We start from the raw sequence: 25,527 nt of genomic DNA, 5'->3' as shown, positions 1-25,527 counted from the left end.
ATAATATGAGCAATATACGGTTGGCTAGTAACTCTCTGTTCCGTGCTAGGACAAAACACATTGAGGTGCATTATCATTCTGTGAGAGAGCAGGTACTTGCAAGTAAGATCAACTTGATGTATGTCAATACACACGATCATGTAGCTGACATTTTCACAAAGACATTGGGTGTAAAGACGCTTCAAAATCTAAAGCTTTCAAAGCTTATGTGCTATTGAAGATATGTAGTTGAGCTTGAGGGGGAATATTGAGATGGAAAACTCAACATGTATAAACATTGATAATGGACCACCTAAATAGATGGAGCCGGACATCTACAATTAGCGCATCAGTAGTCATTATGATCCTCACATGGCCATTGACTCATCACTTATTGTATTTGGTTAGTACACCAATCTAGAACTAGTATACTTATAGCATCAGTCAATTAGTGTAGTCAATTATGCACTGTTTGACTTAGTAGGCCACTTTTGTTTATGTTGTATTTTATCTATATTTTGTGCACATTGTATTGTGTGAGAAAAAATAAAGAAAAACCAATAAGAAAACATTTTGGTCTCTCTCTCTCTCTCTTTTTATGTTCTTGAGTGAGCTTCTCCTTACATATATAATGTATTCACTACAATAGCTCGAGCAAGTCCCCTTACCACGCGATTCATGACATATCACATGAACTCAATGAGTGGGTTGAGATGCAAGGTAAGTGAGCAAAAGGAGAAGTAGGTTTCACAAGTGGATATACCACATTCAACCATATCCTCATACTCTGCCATTATCGAGGAAAATCATGCCCAAGACAAGAGGATCTACTACTGCTTTGTGAATTTCCGCAGAGCATTTAATACCGTGCCTTGTACACACCATGTAGAGACTACAAGATATTGAAGTACCAAAGGATATACAAAGTGTCATTTATACACTATATGAGACTGTGAGACAAGCCATGTGCGGGTACTTGGGGGGCTATCATTCATGTAGAGACTACAAGATATTAAAGTACCAAAGGGTATATAATGAGGCATTTATGCACTATCTAAGACAATGAGACCAGCCATGTGTGTGTACTTAGGGGACTATCAGAGAGGATTGACAATACCATAGGAGTGAAACAAGGATGCCCACTTATTGATGGTGTTTGGATTATATATAGAGGAGGTGTTTGATTGTATTGATCAAGGAGGAGGAGCAAGAGCCAACCTAGCAAGGGTGCTGACATTGATATCATTGTATGCAAATGACATTGTTCTCATTTCAAATTCACGAGAGAGATTGCAACACCACCTAGATGCTTTGTGTACCTTTTGTAGGGGACAGAGACCTCACAATGAAACTTAGGAAGATTAAAACCATAGACTTCGACACTTCAACAATATAGATGTCTAGATCCATGTGAGGATACTTAGTGAAGCATGTGAGAAAATATGTTTATTTACGAGTCTACGTCCTCTAGCTAGCAATTTCATTGAGGAGCAATGGATGCCCATTTGGCACATGGTTCTAAAACACTAGGGGTACTTGAGAGTCACTTTACTCACATATAAGTATAGGAGCCTTGCACTAAACTATGGTTGTTTGACACCTTAGTAACACCTATGCTATTATATGGAGCAAAGGTATGGAGCAAAGGTATGGAGCAACAACTCGTACTAAAGGAGCTTTAGTTCAACTATTAATCAAACCAGAGCAAAGACAAATTATTAATATGACAACCAGGATAGCTTGGAAAGGCCATTGATCATGATGATAGCACATACGATTAGAAGTCAGCCCTCCACCCCACATCCCATTGTCATAGCAAAGCTAGAGGCACTGTCTATAGTCGCCAAGACACTCTTCAATGCAATCACTTTTTTGCACTTCCCCACCAAAGATACTCCAAATTGGCACTAAGTTCATCTAGATAGCTAATATCAGATAGTGAGAAGGATTGTTGGTTTTCACAAATGACTGTTTGGATGAGGCTACTATTAGAGATATGGTCATCTGGTCATCCCCTAGACAGCCAGCAGTCAGATCAGCCTGCGCAGTCACCAAATCAGCAGCCATGTCAGCAGTGCTACATCAGCAGCAGTCTGACAGGCGATTTGACAGGCACTTGGCCAGTTCTGGTGCAGTCGGCCAGATTTGGCAGGCCAACTCCTATTTTTTCTGCTTATTTTTTCTGCTAAAGATTGCAGATTTCAAGCAGACGGGAGCACTCTTCTGATCGCAGATTCAAGCTCTGTTTGGGGCAGAGATCATGCTGGCTGCTGCAGGCTTCAAGGTATACAATAGCATTGTTGAGCTAAAATATGCATTACTTGCTGATTAGCCTCTTAAACAGCCCCAAAACACACTAAAAATGCTCTTTTAGAGTAAAACCCTAAAATGGGGAGCGGTTCGAGAGAGTTTAGTGGAAACCCTAATTTTTGGGGCGCTCTTCCACATCTATAAATAGACAGGCTGCCCCCATTCAGCCATGATCCTTGTTTGTAGGTTACACCAGCCCACACACCCTCTGCTGCTGTTGGCGCCCAGTTTCCAGCCTACTGCCCACCTCCATCTGCTGTCCAGCCATCATCGACTGCAGCCACATTATCTTCAGTCTGTCCATTGTTGTAGGCGATAGGTCTCAGCTGCTGGTGACTGCTCTAGACTATCCCAAACTGCTGTTCAGCCTGCTGTCCATCATCTCCAGGGTCAGCCAGCCTGCGTTTTCACCATTGCAGGCCCTGACACTGACATTGTTTCAGCGTGCTGTTTACAACAGACTGTGCACAATTTCCAGCCTCCGATCGGTGGTACACTGCTGCATTTACCAGTTTCCAACCTCCAAACTGCTGCGTTTTGGTGACCAGCGTGCTGCCATTCACTATTCAGCACTCCTACACTCCGACTGGTGGTCACAGACTTGGGATCCGTCTTCAGTGGACGTCACACTCTGATATTGCTCTGCCCTTGAGCACACTATACACTCTTACAGTCATTTACAGCATTCATTCACTTCAAAGTTGTGTTCTCTCTCTCCCTTCTTCTATTCGTGTTTGAGTTTTGAGTTTTGCGTTTAGGGTTTGAGTTTTGCCCTCTGTGTCTGTGTCTGTCTCTTTGTGTTTCTGTCATGGTCGTACACTCTGTGTCCCCTCAGTGCAAACCCTAGCAATTTCCTTCACATGGTATCAGAGCCGGTGCTCTTGTAAAGAGTATCTTGCGGATATTATGGAGAGCTAGTCTTTATGCAAGACACACAATACGACTGGTAACCGAATCACAATACGCCAGACACCTTCTTCTCCAGTTCCTATGATGTCTTATCAGGCTTCTCCATCATTGGAGGCCCTGAGATGACATTATGGACTCGGTGAGGAGGACCACACTCCACCTTCACCAAATTTCACTCACATGACAGAGGAGGACTTTGAGGAGTGCTATCGCAACAAGTATGGTGATGTTTACACCCCTCCTACCAGTTTTGCTACCACATCCGGACCGGTTGGTGAGGCTGGCCACCTCTCCGATCACGGAGGACATACGGCATTCGGAACGTCTAGTGATCCATCTTCATCATCTCAACCAAGTCCAATGTCAGGTTTGTACAATTCTTTTGTTTTGCATGAATCAAAACCCTTTCCTGTTTCTTCTTTTGAGGTACAGGATCCGAATGGCTTTGCATATGTGAACTTCAATAGAGGGGGCTCACGAAGCAGACGAAATTCAAGTACATCTAGAGCTTTTGTTTCATTTGAGCATATCACACACACTTTTCACTTCGCTCCCATCCCACCCTCTTCTATATCACACCTCTCATCATCTTTCCAAAACCTTGGATTACACTCCACATCTGCATCACACACCCTAGGGATTGGATCTTCCATCTCCGCTCCTAGCACCTTTTCCTTCTCCACCCCATTCTCTACCTCTTTGCACCATGGTACTTCATTAGGGGGAATGCCACCCTTTAACACAGTGTCTCTCACCTTTCAGCACATAAGCACACCCATAACTCCTGGGACGACTGTGATGGGCATCCCCCTCACTATCCCCAGCTTCACATCTCCCATGACCACTCATACGCAGGGGTTTCCATCCTCTGCTTCTGGTGCGTCTTCACACTCTCCTTGGGTTACATCTACGCAAGGATTCCCATCTTTTGCTCACCGTGTTCACGTCCCACCTCCTTGGGTTTCTCATATGGCTACCATGCCCATGCCTAGTCAACCCATCCCTACCTATGGATCCACCTTGCACATTACACGCATGCCTGGTGGGCACTTTGGGGCCCATTCCCAAGTATACTCCACTCCCCCATCCTACCCACACTACACTTTTTCACACTACCCATCTCCGAGCACTACCACTCCTATTGCAACGGCCAAGAATGCATTCACGGATAAGACACGTTTTAACGGGTCAAATTTCACCACTTGATCTAATTTCATGCAACAAGTGCTCGAGTCTCAGGGTCTTTGGGACCTCGTCATTGGTCTAGAGCCTATGCCAGACCCTCGACTAGCTCACCCTGATTACATCCATCAATGGAGAGCCCGCAATGCCAGAGCTACTGTCCAGCCATCATCAACTGCAGCCACATTATCTTCAGCCTGTCCATTACTGTAGGCGACAGATATCAGCTGCTGGCGACTGCTCCAGACTGTCCTAGACTGCTGTTTAGCGTGCTGTCCATCATCTCCAGGGTCAGTCAGCCTACGTTTTCACCATTGCAGGCAAGCGGAAGACCACCAATCATCACCCTCCAAAGAAAGACCTTATATTTGAAGGGTGTCTTGTTCAACTAGCCCTCCATCACAGTTACCCTCCACCATGACCGGGATTTACGCAATCCCCATAGAGTATTAGCTTTAGTAACTAGCCATTGATGATCTTTAATCAGAAGATGATACACCTGGTTAGCTGAAGCCTTTTCTTAATTCAACCGGCTTGCAAAGTCCCAGTCCTACCAGGGACGATCCGAAGCAAGGGCAGGAAAGGGTTGTCTGCTCTGGAGCACCATCAAAACCTGTTCCCATAAATGCCTATATCCACGAGGGATCCTAAAAAGCTGCCTAGCTGTACGAAACGATATCAACACATTGCGACTCGCAAGGGTGGCATCCGCGACTGAAGTTAAGCCCAAGCGTGCCATGCGGTTGAATTTTGGTCAAAGCTCATGTTTACCTTCTCACGAAAGTAACCGCGAGACTGCCAACAATTCCAATTGAAAAGAATTAGTAGCTAAGCGATCCTCCGCTGGATGCCACTGAGCCTTCCGGAGGACCAGTCTCCAAGAACATACCAAATGGGCAAGCAAAGATGAAAAAGAACTGGAGAACCGAGAATCGGCATTAAAAACATGCCACCAAGAACTCCGGATTTGGGTATTACCATGCAGAAGCCCGTGATCCTCAAGAAAATAACGGGCTATAATGACCCATGGATGATGATCCGAGTACATGGCGCGGAAAAGAGACCAACAGAGTGCCAGCATATGAGTTTGGGCATCTAAAATAGCCCCTCCACCCATGCGTTTGGGGGTGCACGCATGCGACCAAGAAATCCAGGAAATGCCTGCATGCAAGGAATCCTTCTTCCATAACATGAAACGAATAGACTGAGTAAGAGCATTCAGTGTAGTAGTAGTCCAGGGCAGCAATGGCAAGAAATATGTGAGCATTGGCAACACAATTGTCTGGGCTACTTTGAGGCGAACATAGAAGGGCCAGGCCTGAGACTTCCCATACAGAAACTTAGCTGCCAGTTTCTGTGAAATCCACTATAGTAGCTGCTTTGGGGAAACATCAATACCCAAAGGGTACCCAAGATGCCTAACAATGGAACCACGGGGAACAACCATTCCCTGCCAGTCCAATGACTGCAAATCCGACTCCGTGCAGCTGAGAATGGCTGATTTCAAAGCATTGATGCGAAGAACGGAAGCCTGACCAAAGAGAGCCCAAACATCTAATGCTTTGCGAAGGTTATCCTTGTCCACACGTAGAATCATAAAGCTGTCATCAGCCAAGGATTGACTAATGAAGTGCTGTCCAGAAGAAAGCGACAATCCAGCCAACTGAGTAGAAGCTGCCATATGAGATAACATCGAAAGAACTGGATGAGTCACAAGGGCAAAGAAGAGAGGACTCAAAGGGCACCACTGTTTGACAGAGCGCGCAAGGAAAGATGGCTCGGTAACGCCTCCATTCAGCATGACTCGCGAAGACGCCGCAGCACTGATGGTGTAGATCAGACGATACATCCGAGCACCAAAGCCCATAGTAGACATAAGTTCTGCGATGAAAGACCAGTCCAGAAAATCAAAAGCCTTTTCCAGGTCCAATTGAATCAGTACGACCTCCTGATTAGAATGCCTTGCATAATCAATCGCCAGTTGCACATTTAATACATTGTGCAGAATGTTTCGGCCCTTAATGAAACAATATTGGAGAGGATGCACAATGGCAGGAAGATGCTTATGGAGCCGATTCGCCATTACTTTGGAAAAGATTTTATACATAGAACCCATCAAAGAAATTGGGCGCCAATGTTTCAACATAGACGGCGAAGGAACTTTTGGAAGCAGTTTAATAAGTCCTTTCCATGAGGAAGGCATGATCCCTATTTCCCACAACTGTTGAAACAAAGCCGTCAATGGTTTCGTCAGTTAGGTAGCAAAAACCTCAAAGAACTCATTGGTGAGACCATCCCAGCCAGGACGTTTATCCTTGGGCAAGTGTAACAAAACATCCATAACCTCCGCCTCACAAATATCTGTTTCCATAGTAGCTTGCATGTCCTGCAGAACCTGATTGCAGACCAGATCATAAAAAACTGAACGGGCATGAGTAATTTGGCCTGAAGGTGGAGAAGTGGAACCAAGAAGGTCGAGGAAATAATTCCTACACATATTCACAATAGTCTGCAGATCAAGGACCATTTGACCTTCTGCATCCTGGAGTCTAGTCATATTCTCTCGAGCAGGAGAGGCATGGAGAGCTCGAAAGAACTTATGAGTCTGACAAGCACTATCTTGCAATGTCTCCGTTAGATGTTGCAATTTGGCGTGCTGATAAAATTTCAACTGAAACTCTTTAATAAGATCAGCCACACGCATTGCCAGTGACAACAGAAATACATCATCTGGAGTGTCCACCAGCAGAGAACGAACCAAAGCCAACAGCCAGCAGGTCCTCCGCTGCTTGTTGACGCCGCCAACAAAGAGAGGCATGATACTGCCGAGCAACCCGCTGCACATTAGAGAGCAATCGTTCAAACGAAGCAGTGCCCTGAGAGGAGAAGTCCAATAAGAATCTATCAATCAATTGCTGCATATAGCCCTAAAAGATTGCATACTTCAAATAAGACGAGTTGAAACGCAAAGGGAGTCTATCCAGAAATTGCTTAAAAGATGCAATGGGTTGTGCAAGCAGCTCAAGCTGTAGAGGGAAATGGTCCGACAAGGCATATTGCTGCAACACTTTCATTTCGAGCATCTCAGGAAGGAAATCATCATTCTGCATGATGTATATGCAGTCCAACCGCGACCATGTTGTTGCATACTGGGCAGAATGGAAAGTAAGCCCTGTAGAAGAAGGGTGTAGCCAAGACCAGAGATCTTGCTTAAGAACGGCAAGAACCAACTCATGCCACATACGACTTTCCGGCATGTCCATTACCGAATGCTCTGATGTGGACTGAGAAGAATCAACACACGTATTGAAATCCCCCATCAAAAAACCCCATCTGCCAAGTGACAAGGAAGTCTGCAAAGTATGCCAAAGCTCCCGGCGAGATAAAGGATCATTCGGAGCATAGAAGCCAAGTAACCATAAGATCTCGCCTTCGAATAAAATTTCAATCACCACAAAGCGGCCATGTACATCATTTTTAATAAGAACAGGCTGATATTTTTCATGTACAATCATGAGCACACCAGAATAATGCATGGCATGTGTCCCTGTATAGAACAAACGAAAGCCATGGCAATCCACAACTTTTCCTACTTCACCGTGACTCTTGAGCTCAACAACACACAAGACATCCCACTGATTCTCATGCAATACAGTCTACATGGCATGTTGCTTGTGGCGAGAACAAATTTCTCGCACATTCCACGTGGCTATTTTCATGTGTATTCAAAAGAAAATCAGGTACGAGGCATAGCTTGCCTCGATTTGATCTTTTCTGCGAGAATGTCCAAGACTCCCTCATCCCAAAAATCAGCTAACACGGCAAAAGAGTTCTGACGACCAGATTTGGAGGTAGACGGCATATCCGCTGTCTTGGGAATGGAACGGGGATAACGACGATCCCATGGGGTAATGACGTTACCTCTAGTATCAAAAGCCAGCTTAGCAGGTGGACCCTTTGGACCATCCGAATACACTCTCCTAGTGGGCTGTAACGGGGAGCAGATGAAACCATAGCAGGAGCAGAGTGCTCTGAAGACAACATTTCTTTCCTGCGCATATAAGTACGCATGGAATCTGATGAGGCAGTAGGCACAGTATCCACCATGCCAGCAACAAGCCTGTTGCCTTTTTTTGCGCGTACATCGACCCAGTCATTGCCACAGGAATCCAAACCCGAAACCTGTTGTTTACCTTTATCCAAAACTTTAGGTGGCTGGGTGGCATCCTGCGACGGAGCATCACACACCATATCTTCCATGGGCAACGCAACATACTCAGCATCTGAAGTGTGGTGCTTCTCTCGGCATTCGGCCATAAAATGCCCCAATTTTCCACACGAAAAGCAATGTCCTGCAAAGTTGCCCCATTTCAAACGAAAGTGTAAAGGATGCATGCCAGAGCAATTAAGACGTAACCAAGCAAGCCTTTTCCTAGCAGTGTCCCATAACATACACAAACGGTTACGATTCATGGCCCTTAGGCTTGGGGGGACCAGAACAATGCCCACATCGGCCATGGCATTCTTTAACAGTGGCCAATACATAGCCGGACAGTTTTCCACTTCAACCCACACAGAGCATTCACGTTGCAGCAAGCGCTGAAAATCTGTCATTGGGCGCCATGGCACAACATGGACCAAACGGCAATCAAAGAACAATGGCAGTTTAGACAGGAGAGCAGCACGGTGCATCTCAGATTTCAACACCACCTCAAAAAAGCCTCGGGGCCCAACAAAAATCTCTTCAACACATTCCCCTTGTAGCAGACTGTGCAGCCAATGGCGAATACGGGGAAGCTATGGGATCCTACTAGTGAAGAAGAGTATCACAGCGCGTTCATAAAACACTGAAATGGAGCGCAAGACATTTTTCGAGTCCACAGTGGCTTCCAGAACATCTTCAGTTGCAGAGTCAGAAAAAACTTCCTGATTATGTCGAACATAATCGCCAAGCAGAGTGTTGGCAAACTCCAACAAATGCTCCCAATCAACATCCTGAGAGTCCACAGAATCAGAAGCAACCTGAGCATAGGAACGATCCTGCTGATCGACTGTCTCTTCCGAAGTATGCTTGGTGCGTTTGCCCGCAAGCTGGAAGTCAGGACCATGGGGCATCTCCTCGGTGCACGGAACCTGAGTGAAATGGCACTTGGGACCTTGTGCCTTGACTTGCTCGTAGAAGGGTGATTGGTATCAAGTGGGTCTTCAAGAGCAAATATCACAATGATGGTACGCTAGATAAGGACAAGGCATGGCTCGTAGCAAAGGGTTTCGTCTAGCGGCTAGGGGTGGATTTCCATGACACCTTTGCACCTACAACTCGAATGGCTACTATTAGAGCTATTCTTGCCTTAACCAGCCATAGGTGATGGCCGATTTATCAGCTTGACGTAAAGTCTGCTTTCCTCAATGGTGATTTGAAGGAGGAAATCTATGTTGAGCAGCTTCCTTGCTTTTCCTCATCATATGGACAAGTGTATAGGTTAAAGAAGGCCCTCTATGGCTTCAAAACATGTGCTTGGAATGAGAAGATAGACTCGTTCCTCCAACAAAGATTGGGATATCAGTGCTCCATGGTTGATCCACAACTTTATGTCCACATTTCAAAGGGAACACATGCCTTATTTGTGCTCTATGTGGATGATTTGATTTCAACAAGTGATCATGTATAGATGGTCAAGACAACCAAAGTGGCACTTTACAAGCAATTCGAGATGACGGATATGGGACTTCTCCATTTCTTTCTTAGGGCATCAGATCTATCTGACTCTATTGGGGATCTTCACCTCTCAGCAGTGGCATATGCAGGAGCTCTTAACTACGTTTGAGATGAATAGATGCAAGTCTCTATCAACTCCCATGGATCCGAACTAAAAGGCCACAGCCCATGTTGATTCTCCTTTGGCGGATGCTACCTGTTACAAGTAGCTTATTGGGTCCCTAATTTGGCTTCTCAACACTCCTCTTGAATTGCATTATGCTGTTGGCAGTTTGTTGGCCTAAAGAGGTACATTGGCACGCTACTTCCAACTGAGGTGGAGTATCGAGCAGTGTCTTCTACCACATGCGAGACAGTGTGGCTTCGGAGGTGGTTGAAGGAGCTTGGCTGTCCGCCAACCGGTCCTACTACACTTCATTGTGACAATGAAAGTTGCATTGCCTTGGCCCAAAACCTCGTGTTTCATGCCAAGACGAAGCATATTGAGATCCAGTACCATTTCCTCCCGGAGAAGCTTTTGGATGAGCCTATCAATGTGGTTTACTGCAAGATAGAGGACAACTTAGAAGATTTGCTTATGAAGCCACTTTCCTAGGTTTTACTTCATTAGCATTCTAGATCCCTCAGTCTCCTACCATGTCCAAGATCTGAGAGGGGGTGTTAGAGATATGGTCATCTAGTCATCTCTTGGATAGGCAGTAGTCGGATCAGCCTGCACAGTCACCACACCAGCAGCCACATCAGCAGCAGTCAGACAGGCAATCAGCCAGTTCTGGTGCACTGCACCAGATTTGGCAGTTGGCTGCTATTTTTGGTGCCTTCTTTCTGCTATACATAAAAGATTTCCAGCACACTTTGGCATTCTTCTGATCACAGATTCAAGCTCTGTTCAGGGCAGAGATTGTGCTGGCTGCTGCAAACTTCGAGGTGTACAATAGGGTGACATCATCGAGTTGGAGATACGCAGACATATGAATTGTTCCCGTGTACATATCTATATTCCTTATTCAGCATTCTTCATATCACATCTGTGTTCTTCTATCTCTTTCTCTCTCTCTCTCCTCTTTGTGTTCACTCTATCTCTCAGTCTCGGTCATACACTTCCGCACTGCTGCACTCTGACAGTTACATGGCTTAGATATTGACTGCCTCCCACCTTTTGACTACAATCTTGATTGCCCTACACTCTCTCTCGGTGATCAGAGCTTATATGATCACTCTCTCATAAGTTCTGCCAAAGTCACTTCTCGCACCTCTCTAATGATGAATTCACTATTTGGCCACTGTACATAGATTGGCAAATATCCCAACAGAGGATAGGATTCGCCAGCTCTACAACCAAGAGCCTAAGATGTACAAGGACTACATATACAGATGCAGAGTATACTATGGCATATGGGGATGATACACTTTCATGATGGCTGAGGACCTCTTTGTTGTGTAACCTTGTTATAGAGTACGAAGATTAGAGATGCCTAGGTCTCTTTCCCTTGGAGCACCAGAGGCACTGTGCAGCACTATTGTAGTCTGTGAAAAAGGAGGCCAGCTCACCCAAAGGGACCTACACAAAGAGCAATGATAGCCTTTTTCCATAGACCAAACCATAGGGCTTACGGACACTATTAGACCAATAGAGATAGAGCCACACTGCCAAACACCCCCCATTCAACATTGCCAAGTCACACTTGTCAGAGCCATTCCACTCCCTCCAACATGACAACCAGAATAACAACCAATGAGACCACACCAAATAATCAAAACCATCATTACAAGACACCAAAGTCTCATCACTAGCAAGCTCAACACCCGTCATGTCACAAGCTCCCCCCGCGCTCCATCTGATCATGCCCGCCCCCAGATCACCGACTGTTTCCCCCCCCCCCCCCCCCCCCGTCCGCCCAGGCGCGACTGTCCCCTCCGCCGGGCCGTCCCCCCCCCCCCCCCACCCCGACAGTTTGCTGCACCCCCCCCGGCCACCCTCTGCTCCAGACCCCCCCGGAGCGCTGCCTCCGTTCACAATCTCGGCTCTGTCCACGGTGTACCACACCCCCCCCCCCCCCCGCCAAAAACAGCAGCTTTCTCCCCCCCCTCGCCATTGATCCCCCCACCCTCCACTTGTTCCCTCTATCTGCAGCAACTTTCCCCCCTCACGTAGCACCACGACGTGATTGGTAGTTCTCTCAAAAGGGACGCACAATGGAAACCTCTGGTCAGATGCCGGCGCACTTAGCAAGTGCCCCCCAATCAAACACCTTGCGCATCGTCCTCTCTGAGGAGCAAATCTTAGCCGTCCGAGCTAAGGAGCTGGAGCTAAAGGAAACAGCAATTTATGGTCAGATAGTAGGACATTCCCCAGCCAGGGCCCAACTTTGGGACTGGCTTCACTCCACGCTACGCATCGGCACAGCGCAGATCGTGGAGGTGGTCTTAATGGGCCAAGGGATCTTCATGGTCTAGCTCAATTCGGCAGATGCAGCTCGCGAGTTACTTGCCAGTTCACCATATGCGTCCACGAAGGGGGTCATATACATGGTCCCTTGGTACAGTGGCTTTACTGTGGAGGCATTTGCGTTTGCACTCCACAACAGGTTTCTTCGGCACCCGGTCACCCTTCTTTTCCCTGGCCTGGCAATAGAGTATCACCAGTTGGTGGAAGACTTTGGACGGTTCTTCGGCACTGTCCTTCCCGCGTCTTTCGCGGATGCAGTGATAGCAGCAGGAGTCCCAAAGGTATGGGTGGTGGTGAAAGAGATCAAGAATATCCCACAGCTCCTAGAGATTAAGGCACACAGGCACTCCTTTAGGCAGTAGGTCATTGTGACTGGGCAACTAGGGCAGTGCCTGCAGTGCCACGACTTTGGGCATCAAGCAGCAATTTGTATGCATTTGCCTGCATTTTGGAGCCAATTTGTATGCATTTTACAGCTTCACACGGGTCCAGAGACGACAGAGAGGGAGACGGCAAGGGGAGGCGCAGCCAGTTCCTCAAACCCAGCCTCGACAGTAGGGAGCAAGTGGGTGAACGATGCCCCCTCGGCAGAGCACTCCACAGCCCCCCTTGCCCGTCCCACCCGACAGGACCGCAGCCCCCCACGTCCACCACCCGCGCCACAGACTACCTCGCCTAAGATCCCACAGTCCCCACGCCCACCCCACATCCCATGCCCCCCCCCCCCCCCAACTGACCCTAGCCCACAACCCCCCCTTTCCAAGGCCACCAGTCCCCCCCTCCACACCCGCCATGCACCTCCATCCATCCCACCATCCCTCGATCCTCTTCCCCCCCACCACCTCCCCTACCGAGCACCCCCCTTGACACAGATAGAGGAGGAGTTGAAGAGTCAGGTGGCGGATCACATCTCCCAGTGGATGGGAGATGAAGGATTAGCACAACAGTGGCTTGGTTGCATGATGGACATTAACTAGTGGGCTGGTGCCGAGGTCCCACACTTGATCATTATCTTTCAAGCCCCTCCATAGTGGAGAGCTCCAAGGGATGTGATCGAGTGGCCCTTGGCACAAGCGGCCCGTCTTTACCAATGTACAGAGTCATGACTCTCAACATGGCTGATAGATGCATTGATAGTACCACCCAGAGCATCTATCACCCCTATGGTCCGGCCAAGGGCCACCATGAGGGACTGGAGTTCGCCGTCCAGACCGCGGCAAAGCGTACTTGCATACTTCATAGTTTCTCCTCCTCATCAGCAGCCTCCACACCGAACAGATGCCTGTTCAGTCAGTCACAGGTTTCCCCATGTGCTTACACCTTGCATCCTGGAATGTGAATAGTCTCCACTACAATGGGGCACGTGGTTCCACGAAGTTGATTGTTCGGCAGGAGCTGCATCCTGCCCTTGCCAGACGGATCGACATCTTGCTTCTACAAGAGCACAAGTTCACCCCCACCCAAGCCCAATGGATAGGGAAGGTACCTCCAAGCAGCTCGCACATTTACTAGGAGCACGTCGTAGGTGCCCACGGCAAGAGTGGAGACGTATGCACCTCTATTGGCCGAAGCGATAGTAGTAGGGAGGGTTCTATGGATCAGATTGGATATTGGGGACTCGTACCTTGGAGTCCTCAATGTCTATGCCCCTACGGAGGTTAGGGTACACAGTCGGTTCTAGGTAGAGATCGTGGATGGACTCCCAAAGGTGGACTCCTGGATCGTTGAAGGAGACTTCAAAAACCTGGAGGCTTTGGAGGACCAGCAAGGCAGAGGCAGAAACTACCAGGGCATGGCTGGGGAGGAGCAAGAGGCATGGGAGGTCTTTTTGCTGGCAGTCGGAGCGCAGGATGCCTGGAGAGACTCTACCTTTCACAGGAGGGAAGGGTCGTTGGACTTCTCTTAGGGATACAAGTGGCTAGGTGGAATCCTGCTGGAGTGGTTGGACAGGTTTTATGTGGGAGAGTGGGGAGGCTCTCGTGGAGGCCAGATTGAGCAGTTGGCAGGCACCACGTTGTCCGATCATTGCCCAATTCTCCTGATACTTGATCCCTCAGCATCCGCCCTAGACACACGATCATGTCAGATCCCTGACTCGATCTATAGGAGGGAGGAGGTGACGAGACAGATAGAGCAGATTTGGACCAGAGAGTGGGACAGGAGGGACTGAATAGCAGAGGAGGTTGCAGAGGTCCTAGCCGAGTCGAGCAGAATCTGCCAACAGGTAGCCATACAAGCCAGACAGTAGAGCTGGGAGAAGGAGAGAGCACTCCAGCAGGACCTTGCAGCCACGCAAAGATTATTACAGGAGGCACCAAGGATCCCACCCTCCACGCACAGGAGGTGCATGCACGAGCAGCCATTGCTAGCATAGAGGACAGGCGTTCGGAGTTCTCTTTCCGAATCTCGGCAGCCTTCTAGGCACAGAAGGGGGACACGATGTGCAGGGAGTTCTTCCAGGTGTACCAGCCTCACACCACAGGAGAGCAAATACGCAACCTTCGCGATCAATATGGGAGGACTCGTTCTAGCCCAGACGAGGTGATGGAGATTGCCACCGACTATTACACGTGCCTTTTATAGCAGGAGAGCTTCAACTAGAGGAAAGAGATGTAGACTGCAGGTCTCGAATCACATCTCGTCCCTCGTCACAGAGGAGATGGGACGCTCCCTCCTAGCCCCCTTCACAGAGAAGAAATTAGAGGAGGTTTTCCATATACAGGATAGGCACAAGTGCTCAAGAGAGGATGGCCTCTCTAAGGCCTTCTTCACTACCTACTGGGAAGTGGTGAAGAACCCCCTACTAATGGCCTTCCAAGAGATTTTCACTTCAGGACAGATGCTAGGAAGTCTCTTGGCAGGCCTTATCAGTCTTCTCCCCAAAGGGGGAAACCGGTTGGAGCTTTCCCAGTGGAGACCGATCATCTTATTGTCAGTGGCCTATAAGGCACTGGCAAATATGATTGGTAGGCAACTACGCCCTGTGCTTCCAGACATCATCCATGACACACAGACAAGCTTTATCCAGGATAGGAGCATCCTAGACAATGTACTTACCTTCTTTGAGGCGACAGAGTGGGCTCAGCACAGTGGGCAGAGACTCGCCGTACTACTCTTGGATTTCGAGACAGCTTATGACAGGGTGGACTGGGATTTCCTAGAGGGCACCATGGTGAGGTTGGGATTCCCCCAGGTCTGGATTCGCAAGGTCTCTGCCCTTTACAGATCAGCCACCAGCAAGGTTCTCATAGGTAGAAGGCGAGGGGAGGAGTTTTGGCTGGAGAGATCGGTTCGACAAGGCTGCTCCCTAGCCCCATACCTATTTCTACTCTTTGCAAAGGCAGTGTCTCACTTCCTCACGTCATGTGTAAGCCGACTACGCGGCCTTCGACTTCCAGTGAGAGAGGAGACTGAGTTGTTAGACTCAAGAGTATGCAGATGATACAGCACTCTACATAGAGGACGATGAGTTGATGCTGGAGAAAGTGAGGCTAGCTCTTGACGTGTTCTGTTCTGCAACGAGAGTGAAAATCAACTAGTGAAAGTCGGTTGGTTTCCTCATAGACCTGGACTCTAGCACGGAATGGGGCGTCCACCTGGGATTTAGATGGGTGAGCACAAGATAAACCGTCCGGTACCTAGGGTTCCAGGTGGGACTCGACATCACTCCTACCCAGCAGTTTCTTCCTGTCCTTGATTCTATTTGGAGGAAACTGACCTACTAGAGCACGGCTCGCCTCTTACTAGCCGGTCGAGCCCTGGTGGTTAACCATGTCCTCCTAGTGATGGCCTGGTACATCGCCTCGTGTTGGTGCTTCTCCTCATCATACATAGTGCAGCTTCACCACTTAGTGCAAAACTTCCTTTGGTTAGGGTCAGATGGGTCTAGGGATTCCAAGGCCAAGGTGGTGTGGGCGACCATCATACGGCATCGGTCAAGAGGGAGGACTTGGAATCATAGACCCAAAGCATAAGAGTATGGCCCTCTTGGGCAAGCTAGTTGTCTGTGGCCTCACACCAGGCGGGCAGACCTAGAAGGTCTTATTGCAGGAGGGCCTTCAAGACTGTAGACCGAGGCTTGGCGGTGAGTGGAGGCCATCCCTAAGATGGATCTTCATGTCAGTCCAGATCACCCCCCCCCCCCCCAGATCACCTTTCCTGCGCAGCTTACTCCGCGTGTAGCAAGGCCTCCGTAAGGCCCTAATCCAGAGCCCCCCAGGCTACCAAGAGGAGATAGACCGTCAGTCAGTGATCTAGAACCCCTAGGTCAAAGATCGGGAAGGGGCTTAGATCGGCGAGCGCCCCCACATCCAGTGGGCTGGTCGGGAGGCCGGCCCGACTCACATCATCAGGACATGGCAGAAGGTGTACAGGATGGCGAACGAGGAGGCGCTGCACTGAGTATCAGGTTGCCAGAGAGGAGTGGAGTTGAGGAGAAGGGAGATAGATGCAGCAATACCTCTAGAGTGGCTTGCTCCCCCCATATACGAGAGCCGATAGAGCCCGGGGAGGTATGGGCAGCTAGGTTTTCACCAGCAGGAATCCCCCTACAAGTGGCAAGTAGAGTGGGCAGCGCCCCGCAAGGGACCTTCTTCGCCGTTCAAGAGGGGGGGCGTCTGGCCCTTGACAGAGGGTAGCAAGATGAGGGGATAGCTGCCCTTTCGTGGAGGAGGATTCGGGTGGTGGGCTTCAGGGGAAGACATGGCAACTAGACCCCTATGTTTTCTGGAAGGAGCTCAGGGAGTGGCGCCTTTGGATCTGGGAAGGCAGACCACTTGATGAGCTGGAGTGGGATCTAGGAGAGTGGCTATGGCCTGCCAGTGCAATCGCCAAGAAGCCACCCAAGTTCCTAGAGTACACTGCCAGGATTGGCAGACACGTACTGATGCAAGAGGATATGGATTGTGCGCCGTCACGTAGCACGCACTGGGCAGAGCACAGCATCACGGAGCCTTTCCGACGGACCTTCTCGTGCCACCTATGGGATAGCTGGAGGCCGAGGAGGGTGTCATATTTCTTATGGCTGGTGGCATATGGAGGCTTGGCCGTGGGAAGTTGGCTTGTCTAGATGCAGGAGGGAGGTTGTAAGCGTTGCACACAGCAACCTCTGGAAACCCCAAAGCACTGCCTTTGGTTATGTGAGGAGGCGCAGCTTGTGTGGAGAGGAGCATGCCGCATCCTTCACCGTATAGCACCCAGCCTTGGATGTATCTCATGGGGAGCTTTTTGTTGGTAGACAGTCAACCAAGGCTATCACCTTTTGTATGAGGCCAGGATGTAGAACACGATATTCATTATAGAGGCAGGGTCGTGCGCAGTGGTCAGTTTGGAGGCTCTACCCATCCGTGAGGTACTAGAGCCCACAGCAGACCGTTGGAAGGTATAGGAGATCATAGGGAGTCTTACTGGATGGCATATCTAGAAGGCGCGATGTCAAGAGGCTTTCAACGGAGAGAGACTTTCAGTACAGGCGACCTTAGTAGAGCTCTGGACCTCCATCATCCACTCCCTCCGCGGCCGATGGGATCAGGTGCAGGGCGAGTCTAGGGCTCATCAGGAGCTCCGTTGTCAATTCATGCACACATGGGGCAGCCAGGACCTGTTTTTCGTGATGCAGGCGGGCAGCCCCAGTTGGCGATACACCCCCCCTCCCCCCCCCCCCCAATGGCTTCTTGCCCCCATCCCCCCCAGACTGCCTTGAGAGGCTTGTATACATGATGTATTTGTGACTTTGCATCAGCTCCAGCTAGTCTGTTGAGCATGAGCAATCCATTGTAATCAGTTTTTTTGAGTAATATAATCAGCCACATTCTACTTGCAAAAAAAAAGTCTCGTCACTAAGCATCAATCAAGTGGTTAGGGACTGCATCATAGCTGACATCATGCACAAATCTTGAGATTTGCTACAGCCCCTAGACATTCCACACATACAGCTCCAGCTGTACCTTGCAGCTTCCTAGTCTCCACCACATTTTCTTAGATAGTAGTGTCAAATTAGGACTCCTCTTTCATTCTATCAATGAGACGACATTAGGCATACTTGGACTCTAGCATTACCTCATTGTACACCTGTTTTCAGCAGTCTCATAGGCCGCTTATTTACTGTTCTCTACTTTCTTGATGAGATGATATTACACATGGATGTACTGTGGGATAGTCTCATAGGTCTCATTGTCCTTATGTAGACAGCATCTAGCCAGCTTGTGAAAGCCTTGTGCTTGTATGTCAAATGTTATCTCACAATTTCTTTTGATCACTAGATGTTCGCATCAAAGTATTCTTCACCCCTTGGCCATGTAGGCACGGACTGGCTCTTGGTATTCAACACTTTGCATTTCTGCAATTCATATTTCATTATTTCAACAATCATATATTTGCACTTTGCTCCTGTCTTCTAGACTTTGGGATTTTTATCTCCTGAAGTTTCATCTTGGGAGTAAATGCCCAAAGCTGGATTCAGGAAGCAATACTCCATTCAAATACCCGAAAAAAAAGAGGAATTTGAAGACTGGAGGAAAGTAAGGTATTCAAACCCTCAGTGGACAGCAGTATTTTCCATGCAACACATGCTATATCTTAAGGTACTTGGTCACTTAACCTCAGAGCCCTTAAGTTTCCCTGCAGGAAAGCTTAACGCTGTAAACAATTTAAGATGTGTATCATCACAAGCTAGCCTTATGTCTGTAATGTTTCTGAATCCTCTACTTGACACATATTGCCTAACAATGTTTCCTCAGGTGTGCAGCTAAAGATAGAACAGGTAGCTGAAGTCAGAATACAACATATCCCTTTCAATTCAAGGGTGACAATTTCCCCATTATTGAAACTCATGGTGTACATGGTCAACAAAAGAACTGAGAGTCTTCTGCCAAGAGAGATTTAAAACTTGATATTCAATAGCTGACGTTATATATGACAATCAAATAAGAAAACAGGAACACATGCATGAGAATCAGTGGCTGAGCATGTTCTACCTTCACCACTATCAAAGCATACCTTGATCTTTTGCTTTACTGGTATCGGAGTTGCCGGGTCAAAAACGCTCAAACAGGGTCCAGAACTGTGGGGAAGAAGAAAACTGGGTTTTTTCACATAACCACAACCACCATTCGCCTTAAAAAATCCCTGGGCGACCCATAGATGCCTCCCATAACCCTGAGTCAAAGTGCAACCATGTACTTACTTTACATCTGGTTTTAATGATCTACTTATCAAAAACATCCATGACAGGTGGTGAAAACGTGAACCTGCATGTTTATAGCCACCATTTGAGCTCCATGTGACCAAGCCTGGACTGGATTATAGTTTGAGGAATCAATGCGCAATCCATAAGGGTAAATCCTTAGAAAATTTCTATGGGTGAATCTACACAACAGCATCACAAATGCAGATCACTCAAAAATAGATAAGCATCCCCTTTGAGGAAAAAAAACTGAACTTGTATGAGAACACAAAAACACTGATGCAAATAGACATACTCGATAACAGCAGAAGGATTCGACTCCACAATCTTTGTGAGTTGAGGTTCGCTCAAACTAACTCGTTTTGCATACTCCTCTATTTTCAAGGCGTCTAGCAACGATTTTCCTTTTGGTTTCCCTGCATGAATGGTGATGATTTTCTTATACTCTGGGGCAACCAGCTTCCCATCACGCATTTCAGGAGGTTTACTTTCATCATCAGAATCTTCCTCTTCATGACCTTCTTCAGTGGGATCCTAAAAGACATGTAAAAGTCTTTTGTGTAGCATTGTCAATCACCAAAAACTTTAAACAATTTTCACCAATAGGATATATTGTATTTGCCTGCTTCATGGTTTTGAGATGAAGAATCTTTCCCAACCTCAGAAGCTGATTGGTGAACACTCTTAGACGTTTTGATAGATTGTGCATAAAAGTTGTAGTTCTGGTAAGTGCTGAAACCTGGTTCTTACTTTATTAGCCACATTTAACTAATGTTGCTTGTCTTGCAAGTCTTATGAATATGTTGCTTGTCTTGCAAGTCTTATGAATAGTCTTATGACACCTAATGTGGTTTGATAGTCCAGACTATGATGCTGATCCAATTCAAATTTTACATGGAGCAAGAAAACTTCATCAAACATGTACCTCACTGGCTGCACCACGATCATCTCTAAAATCTGAAATTTCTTCCCCCCAAGCCGACTGCTTTTGCACCTTTGTTTCCTCAGCTGCGACTTTCACCTCAACATTTTTTGGAACCTTTGAATTTTTGGCCCCAAGAAACTCTTTGGGTGGTTTTGTTGAGATAAGGATCTGCCCTTTCAAGTCTTCTGGTGATGGAAACTCTTTCAGTCCATCTGGGTGTTGTGGGAGGTAGAGAGAAGATCCAAAACCATCTGCAATCGTCTGTGTAATCAATGTAATAATTGAGCCTTACAAGACATGAATGCAGAATCCTGAATCCTAGTAGCTTGGCATCAAAATATTATTAAACTTGAAACAACATCTGTCTACAGCAGCCAGAAACAGGCATAGCATCTTCTCTACTTCAAGTGGCACAGACAATATAGAATCATAGAGGGCGCAGAGTGCTACATACCTTGGCGGCTTTTGCTTGTAATCCTGGAGGCAAATGATCTTCGAGGGTAACAACCACAGGATACTGAGATTTAACAAAAGCATTCTCCTTTATTGCACTTATACACTTCTTTAATTCTACTGGGGAAGTAAGTGTCCTGAGCAATCACGATTCACAACAGAACAGTAATGATATTCTCTCACATGTCTTGATAGCTCAACCCTGAGAACAAAAGAATTAAAGCAAACCAGCTATTTTATAATACCTTCCATGATAAACGGCAACATCATCCTCATCTGAATTAGGCCACAGGTCCAATTCTACTACACGCACTCCTCGACAGAGTGCTTCTGCAATAGGCTTCTCACTGCAGCTGCTGCTAAGTTGATTGCCTGTCAGGTAAGAGTTGTGGCCTGTGAATATGAAATAATGGGACAGTGGCTGAGTCATTTCGTGGTGTATCTGGAATAGAGTGCAAAACCACGTTAGACAAAGCGTCCATACTGCAAAAGGCAATGATCTATGTTTGATATATAATGCAAAATTAAACCCATGAAGGAATGTCGTTCAGAGTCTGCTTTAACCAGATATTCTGGGAGACAAAAGGTGCCAAATGATGTGATATACTTGAAGCAAACAAGGAAATTAGAAACCGATCATAGTAAAGGATTGAGACCGCTCTAATGCAGTCAACATGCAGTAGATGATTGCTTCACCGTGTGGGGAAAAACAGATCGCTTACATAAGTGTTGAGGGCATCGTCATATGGGGAAGAAAAGACCACTTACACGCATGTTGATGGCACACAACTGATGGCATCGTCATATGGGGAAGAAAAGACCACTTACATGTGTGTTGATGGCGCCGTTGTGTGCAGCATTGAAGAGATACTCTATGAAGTCCTGCTCGGTAAACTGCACTTTTCCTGGATTTTGAAGCTGGGACTCCATCAACATCTTTGCCTGGGCCTCAGAGATATGGCGCTCGTATTGAGCAGTTGTAAGAAACTTGTGAAAATGTGCTACGTCCATCACCCCATTGACAGAATACTTGGAGAACTCCATATGGATATCACTGCGCTGAGGTGTGTCATCCATCGTAGCAGATTTGGATTTCAGACAGCTCAACAAAGAGGAGCGTGGCATTGATGAAGACACAGCAGAGGAGGGGCGATCTAAGCTTGAAATGAATTTGCAAATGCCTCTGTTCTACAAGAACACAAATGCCTCTGGATGCTGTCCTTCGATAAATAGAAGAGCCCCTGTTGCTTCAAGCGGCGAGCAGGCACAAACTCCGATCCTTAGATGAATATGTAAGGCATGAAGGTTGCGTCTCATGAGAGATGGAACAGGGGGCGAGCGCCAATGTGTGACTATTCTGTGTTCAGTTATCTTCGCATCAGGGATCAAGAAGAGGACGATGAGGGTGATGGTGGTGTGGTAGTGGCATTTTGCTACGACGGAAGGGAAAGAAATGAAGAGGGCACCACCGACAGGGGGACCTGTCGGTGTGCCAAGTCATCAGAGCAGGGGTGGATAGACATGATTTGGGTGGTAAAGTTGGCCCAGCGAGTTGAAAGTGTGGGAAAGGTATGGGCTTTGAGAAGGAAGAGAGAGAGCATGACGATTACCATAGACAAGTCGCGGGATGCCCTGCGCGCGCCTTGTGGAGCTTCTCTTTTCTTGACACATGGCTTACGAGTGGGAGCCGTTCTCGTGAGGGGCCTGGGAACAGTTTCCAGAAACGATACTGGGTTTCCAAAAAATATATTTAGGCCAGATGAAAATTTCACTTTCCCTTTATCTCACTACAGCCACTGACGTATCTCCGCCTGCTATCTGTAGAACAATGAACTCTCTCTCTCTCTCTCTCAAATGGTGCAGGTGTAGGAATACCAGTCTACAGATGTCAGCAGATGCAGCTCCTACAAGCTCCACTGCATCTCCAAGTACATACATGCTAGAGTGGCCTCCCTATTTTGCTTTGCTGCAGATAAAATTATCCTGCAGGCTAGGTGCAAATCTTGCTCTGCACTGAACGATTTATCCTGCACACTGGTACCTGCTTGCAAGCACAGAATCCACTATTGTGCCTTGCTCTATCTTGCATACGGTAAGTCCGTTGAAGTGAGTCACAATGTTGTCACCTGTAGAAACCAAGCATATGAGCAATGCACTACTCGCACTCCAGCAATTCTGAAGGAATTCAAGACTCGTTACTGTGCAGAAGCAATGCATAGCAAGAAGTTGCATTAATGGTGAAACAGTTAGAAAGACATGCAAGTGCACTACAATTGATTGTGATACCCATCCTAGCAAACATGTTACGGCTATTCCAATGATTTCTGCAATCTGCTTTGCTATTTCCAGATACCTAGTGGAGAGAAATGTGTGATAGGTCGGGTTGTAATGTACCAAAAATGGAAAGCAGACAGTTTCTCTGCGAATGCACAAAGAAAATGAAATAACTCCCACGTACATACGTACGTACCTTTATGCCATGCGGGCTTGCAGTTATCTTGCAAATTGCGGCAGCGGGATAGCGTTTGCGCAGCGCGCAAGGAACGCTAGTTATACATTAATGCACCTAAGAGTGCAATCACTTGCAGAAATCGAGCATTAGAGTTGTACACTATTTGCCATGGAGCAATACCAAAGGAATAAGATATGCTTGCTGCACAAAGCCAATGCAAAGTTCGAACCTACATCAATGATGGGACATTGAAAAAGAAGTCAAGTGTAATGCAATTAAATCTGAAACCCCTTCTAGCACATATGTATCACATATTTCAAATATTATTGCTGTCTACAATGCTATTGCTAGCATAAATGGAAAAGAGAAGTGTGGAGTATGTCGAGTTTCAATGTACAAGCAATGGATACTTACAATTTCTATGCAAATGCTGAAACAAATTGAAATGACTCCCAGACATGTTCCTTTCTCCCCCATGCAAAGTTGCGATTATAATACAAATGCACTTGTTGCAAGTGGCCCATCTATGACTGTAATGTGTTCATCTAACTACAAAGCTTTTGCAAGCAAGCATGTCAACATCTTGTAATCCAGGATTATTCTTGCCATGCATCAATCATGACATTAAAAACGTGTTGTCCATTGAAATATATACTTTAGGAGTTCCAAAAATCAAACCTATGTGGCATGTTCTACAATGTGCATGCACATTGAAACTATGAAAATGGTTTGGTGGTCCTACGATAACTGTTTCCTTCTCCACTGAATTCATTCAACTACTACTATAATCTGCATCAAAGAACTTTGTCTGTTCTAATACATTGCCAATGACAAAAAACAAGAACTGTGCAAGAAAAATGAATACATGTTTTACATGACTGTATGCATGTGTGAACACTCTACTTTGTCTCTTGCATTAGATTTTTTGCATGGGACTGCCACTTCGTTGCAGCAAAACTAAGACATTTCATTAGCAATTTAAACATTCGAATCAAGCTATTGTCTACTTTTTACTATGTTGAGAGAGATGTGCTTGCATAACATGACAATGTCACTAGGACTTGCAAAGTGAACATCGAAGACAGGCTATCATGCAACTAGTTTTATGCTTCCTATAGGCACCTACAAAACACAACAATGTCACCACAATTTGCAATGTAAAGGATGGAGAGATGCTAATAAATAGTTATTTATGAGATGATTACAAGTACCTGCAAAACATGAAAAGTCAACAAAACCCGCAATTTATGTGATTGGGTGGGACTTTCTATCAAACTTCTCCTGAAGAATCGAGATTCAAGATATCCCTTCTAATTTTTGCAAACTTCACACAATATGGATGGCATATCTCCTATAGTTTTAGCTCCTTTGTAGTGAGCATGATTGTAATAAACATGTATTGGAAAAACACAATGTCAATCCACAATGATAATGATGTAGAAGAGATTGATGCAATGGTCATTGATGGCACTCCATCAAAACAATCATTCTCTTTTAATTACATGGATTGCAATCCTATATATGCCAACATTTTTCTAATCATCAAGGCACTACAAGGTGTAGTCATGCAAAGGCATGCAAAATTTCCACTCTCATATTTCTATGCCAACCCAAGCTCACTTGAATGGTGGAACTTTTATGTTCATGCTACGTGAGGGGATGATGCATGTTTCTACGAGGTATTCCATTTCCCAATCTCCTTGTTCTTGCATCTCATAGACCTAATGTATGATGACCTAAAGCAAGGAGATATTCTGCACCCTTTCAGAACTATTTGTGGGAGAATTATTTCAATAAAGAAAACGATTGCAATATTTGTGCTTTGCCTTGCTAGTGGGATACGCTACATAGGGATTGGAGAACATTTGTTGGAAAGTCCATTGTATCCAAGGTTGTGCACAAATTTGTGGACACTATTTTGAAGCATAGGTCTTGCTTTGTGCATTGGTTGTGAGGAGGGTCAAAT

At 46.7% G+C, this 25,527-nt stretch overlaps 1 protein-coding gene across 1 annotated transcript in view; it reads right to left on the bottom strand.

The window, feature by feature from the left end:
* LOC148033549 (phosphoinositide phospholipase C 2-like) overlaps window positions 1-23,543 on the bottom strand; it is a 38,611-nt gene extending 15,068 nt beyond the window's left edge. The window contains exons 1-8 of the mRNA XM_087681495.1: window positions 23,463-23,543; window positions 21,938-23,235; window positions 21,355-21,551; window positions 21,111-21,246; window positions 20,657-20,917; window positions 20,027-20,265; window positions 19,796-19,913; window positions 19,545-19,703 (exon numbers count right to left, since the gene is read on the bottom strand). Of these exons, the coding sequence (XP_087537621.1) occupies window positions 19,545-19,703; window positions 19,796-19,913; window positions 20,027-20,265; window positions 20,657-20,917; window positions 21,111-21,246; window positions 21,355-21,551; window positions 21,938-22,234 (1,407 nt within the window). The 5' untranslated portion in view covers window positions 22,235-23,235; window positions 23,463-23,543. The remainder of the gene's footprint in view (window positions 1-19,544; window positions 19,704-19,795; window positions 19,914-20,026; window positions 20,266-20,656; window positions 20,918-21,110; window positions 21,247-21,354; window positions 21,552-21,937; window positions 23,236-23,462) is intronic.
* Window positions 23,544-25,527: the final 1,984 nt, after the last annotated feature.

Source organism: Lygodium microphyllum, chromosome 7 (assembly GCF_053477565.2).
Source record: "Lygodium microphyllum isolate KBCC chromosome 7, Lygodium_microphyllum_v1.1.10, whole genome shotgun sequence".
Classification (NCBI taxonomy): domain Eukaryota; kingdom Viridiplantae; phylum Streptophyta; class Polypodiopsida; order Schizaeales; family Lygodiaceae; genus Lygodium; species Lygodium microphyllum.
Note: the sequence above shows the minus strand (reverse complement) of the source record. Positions and strands in the feature narration are given on the sequence as shown.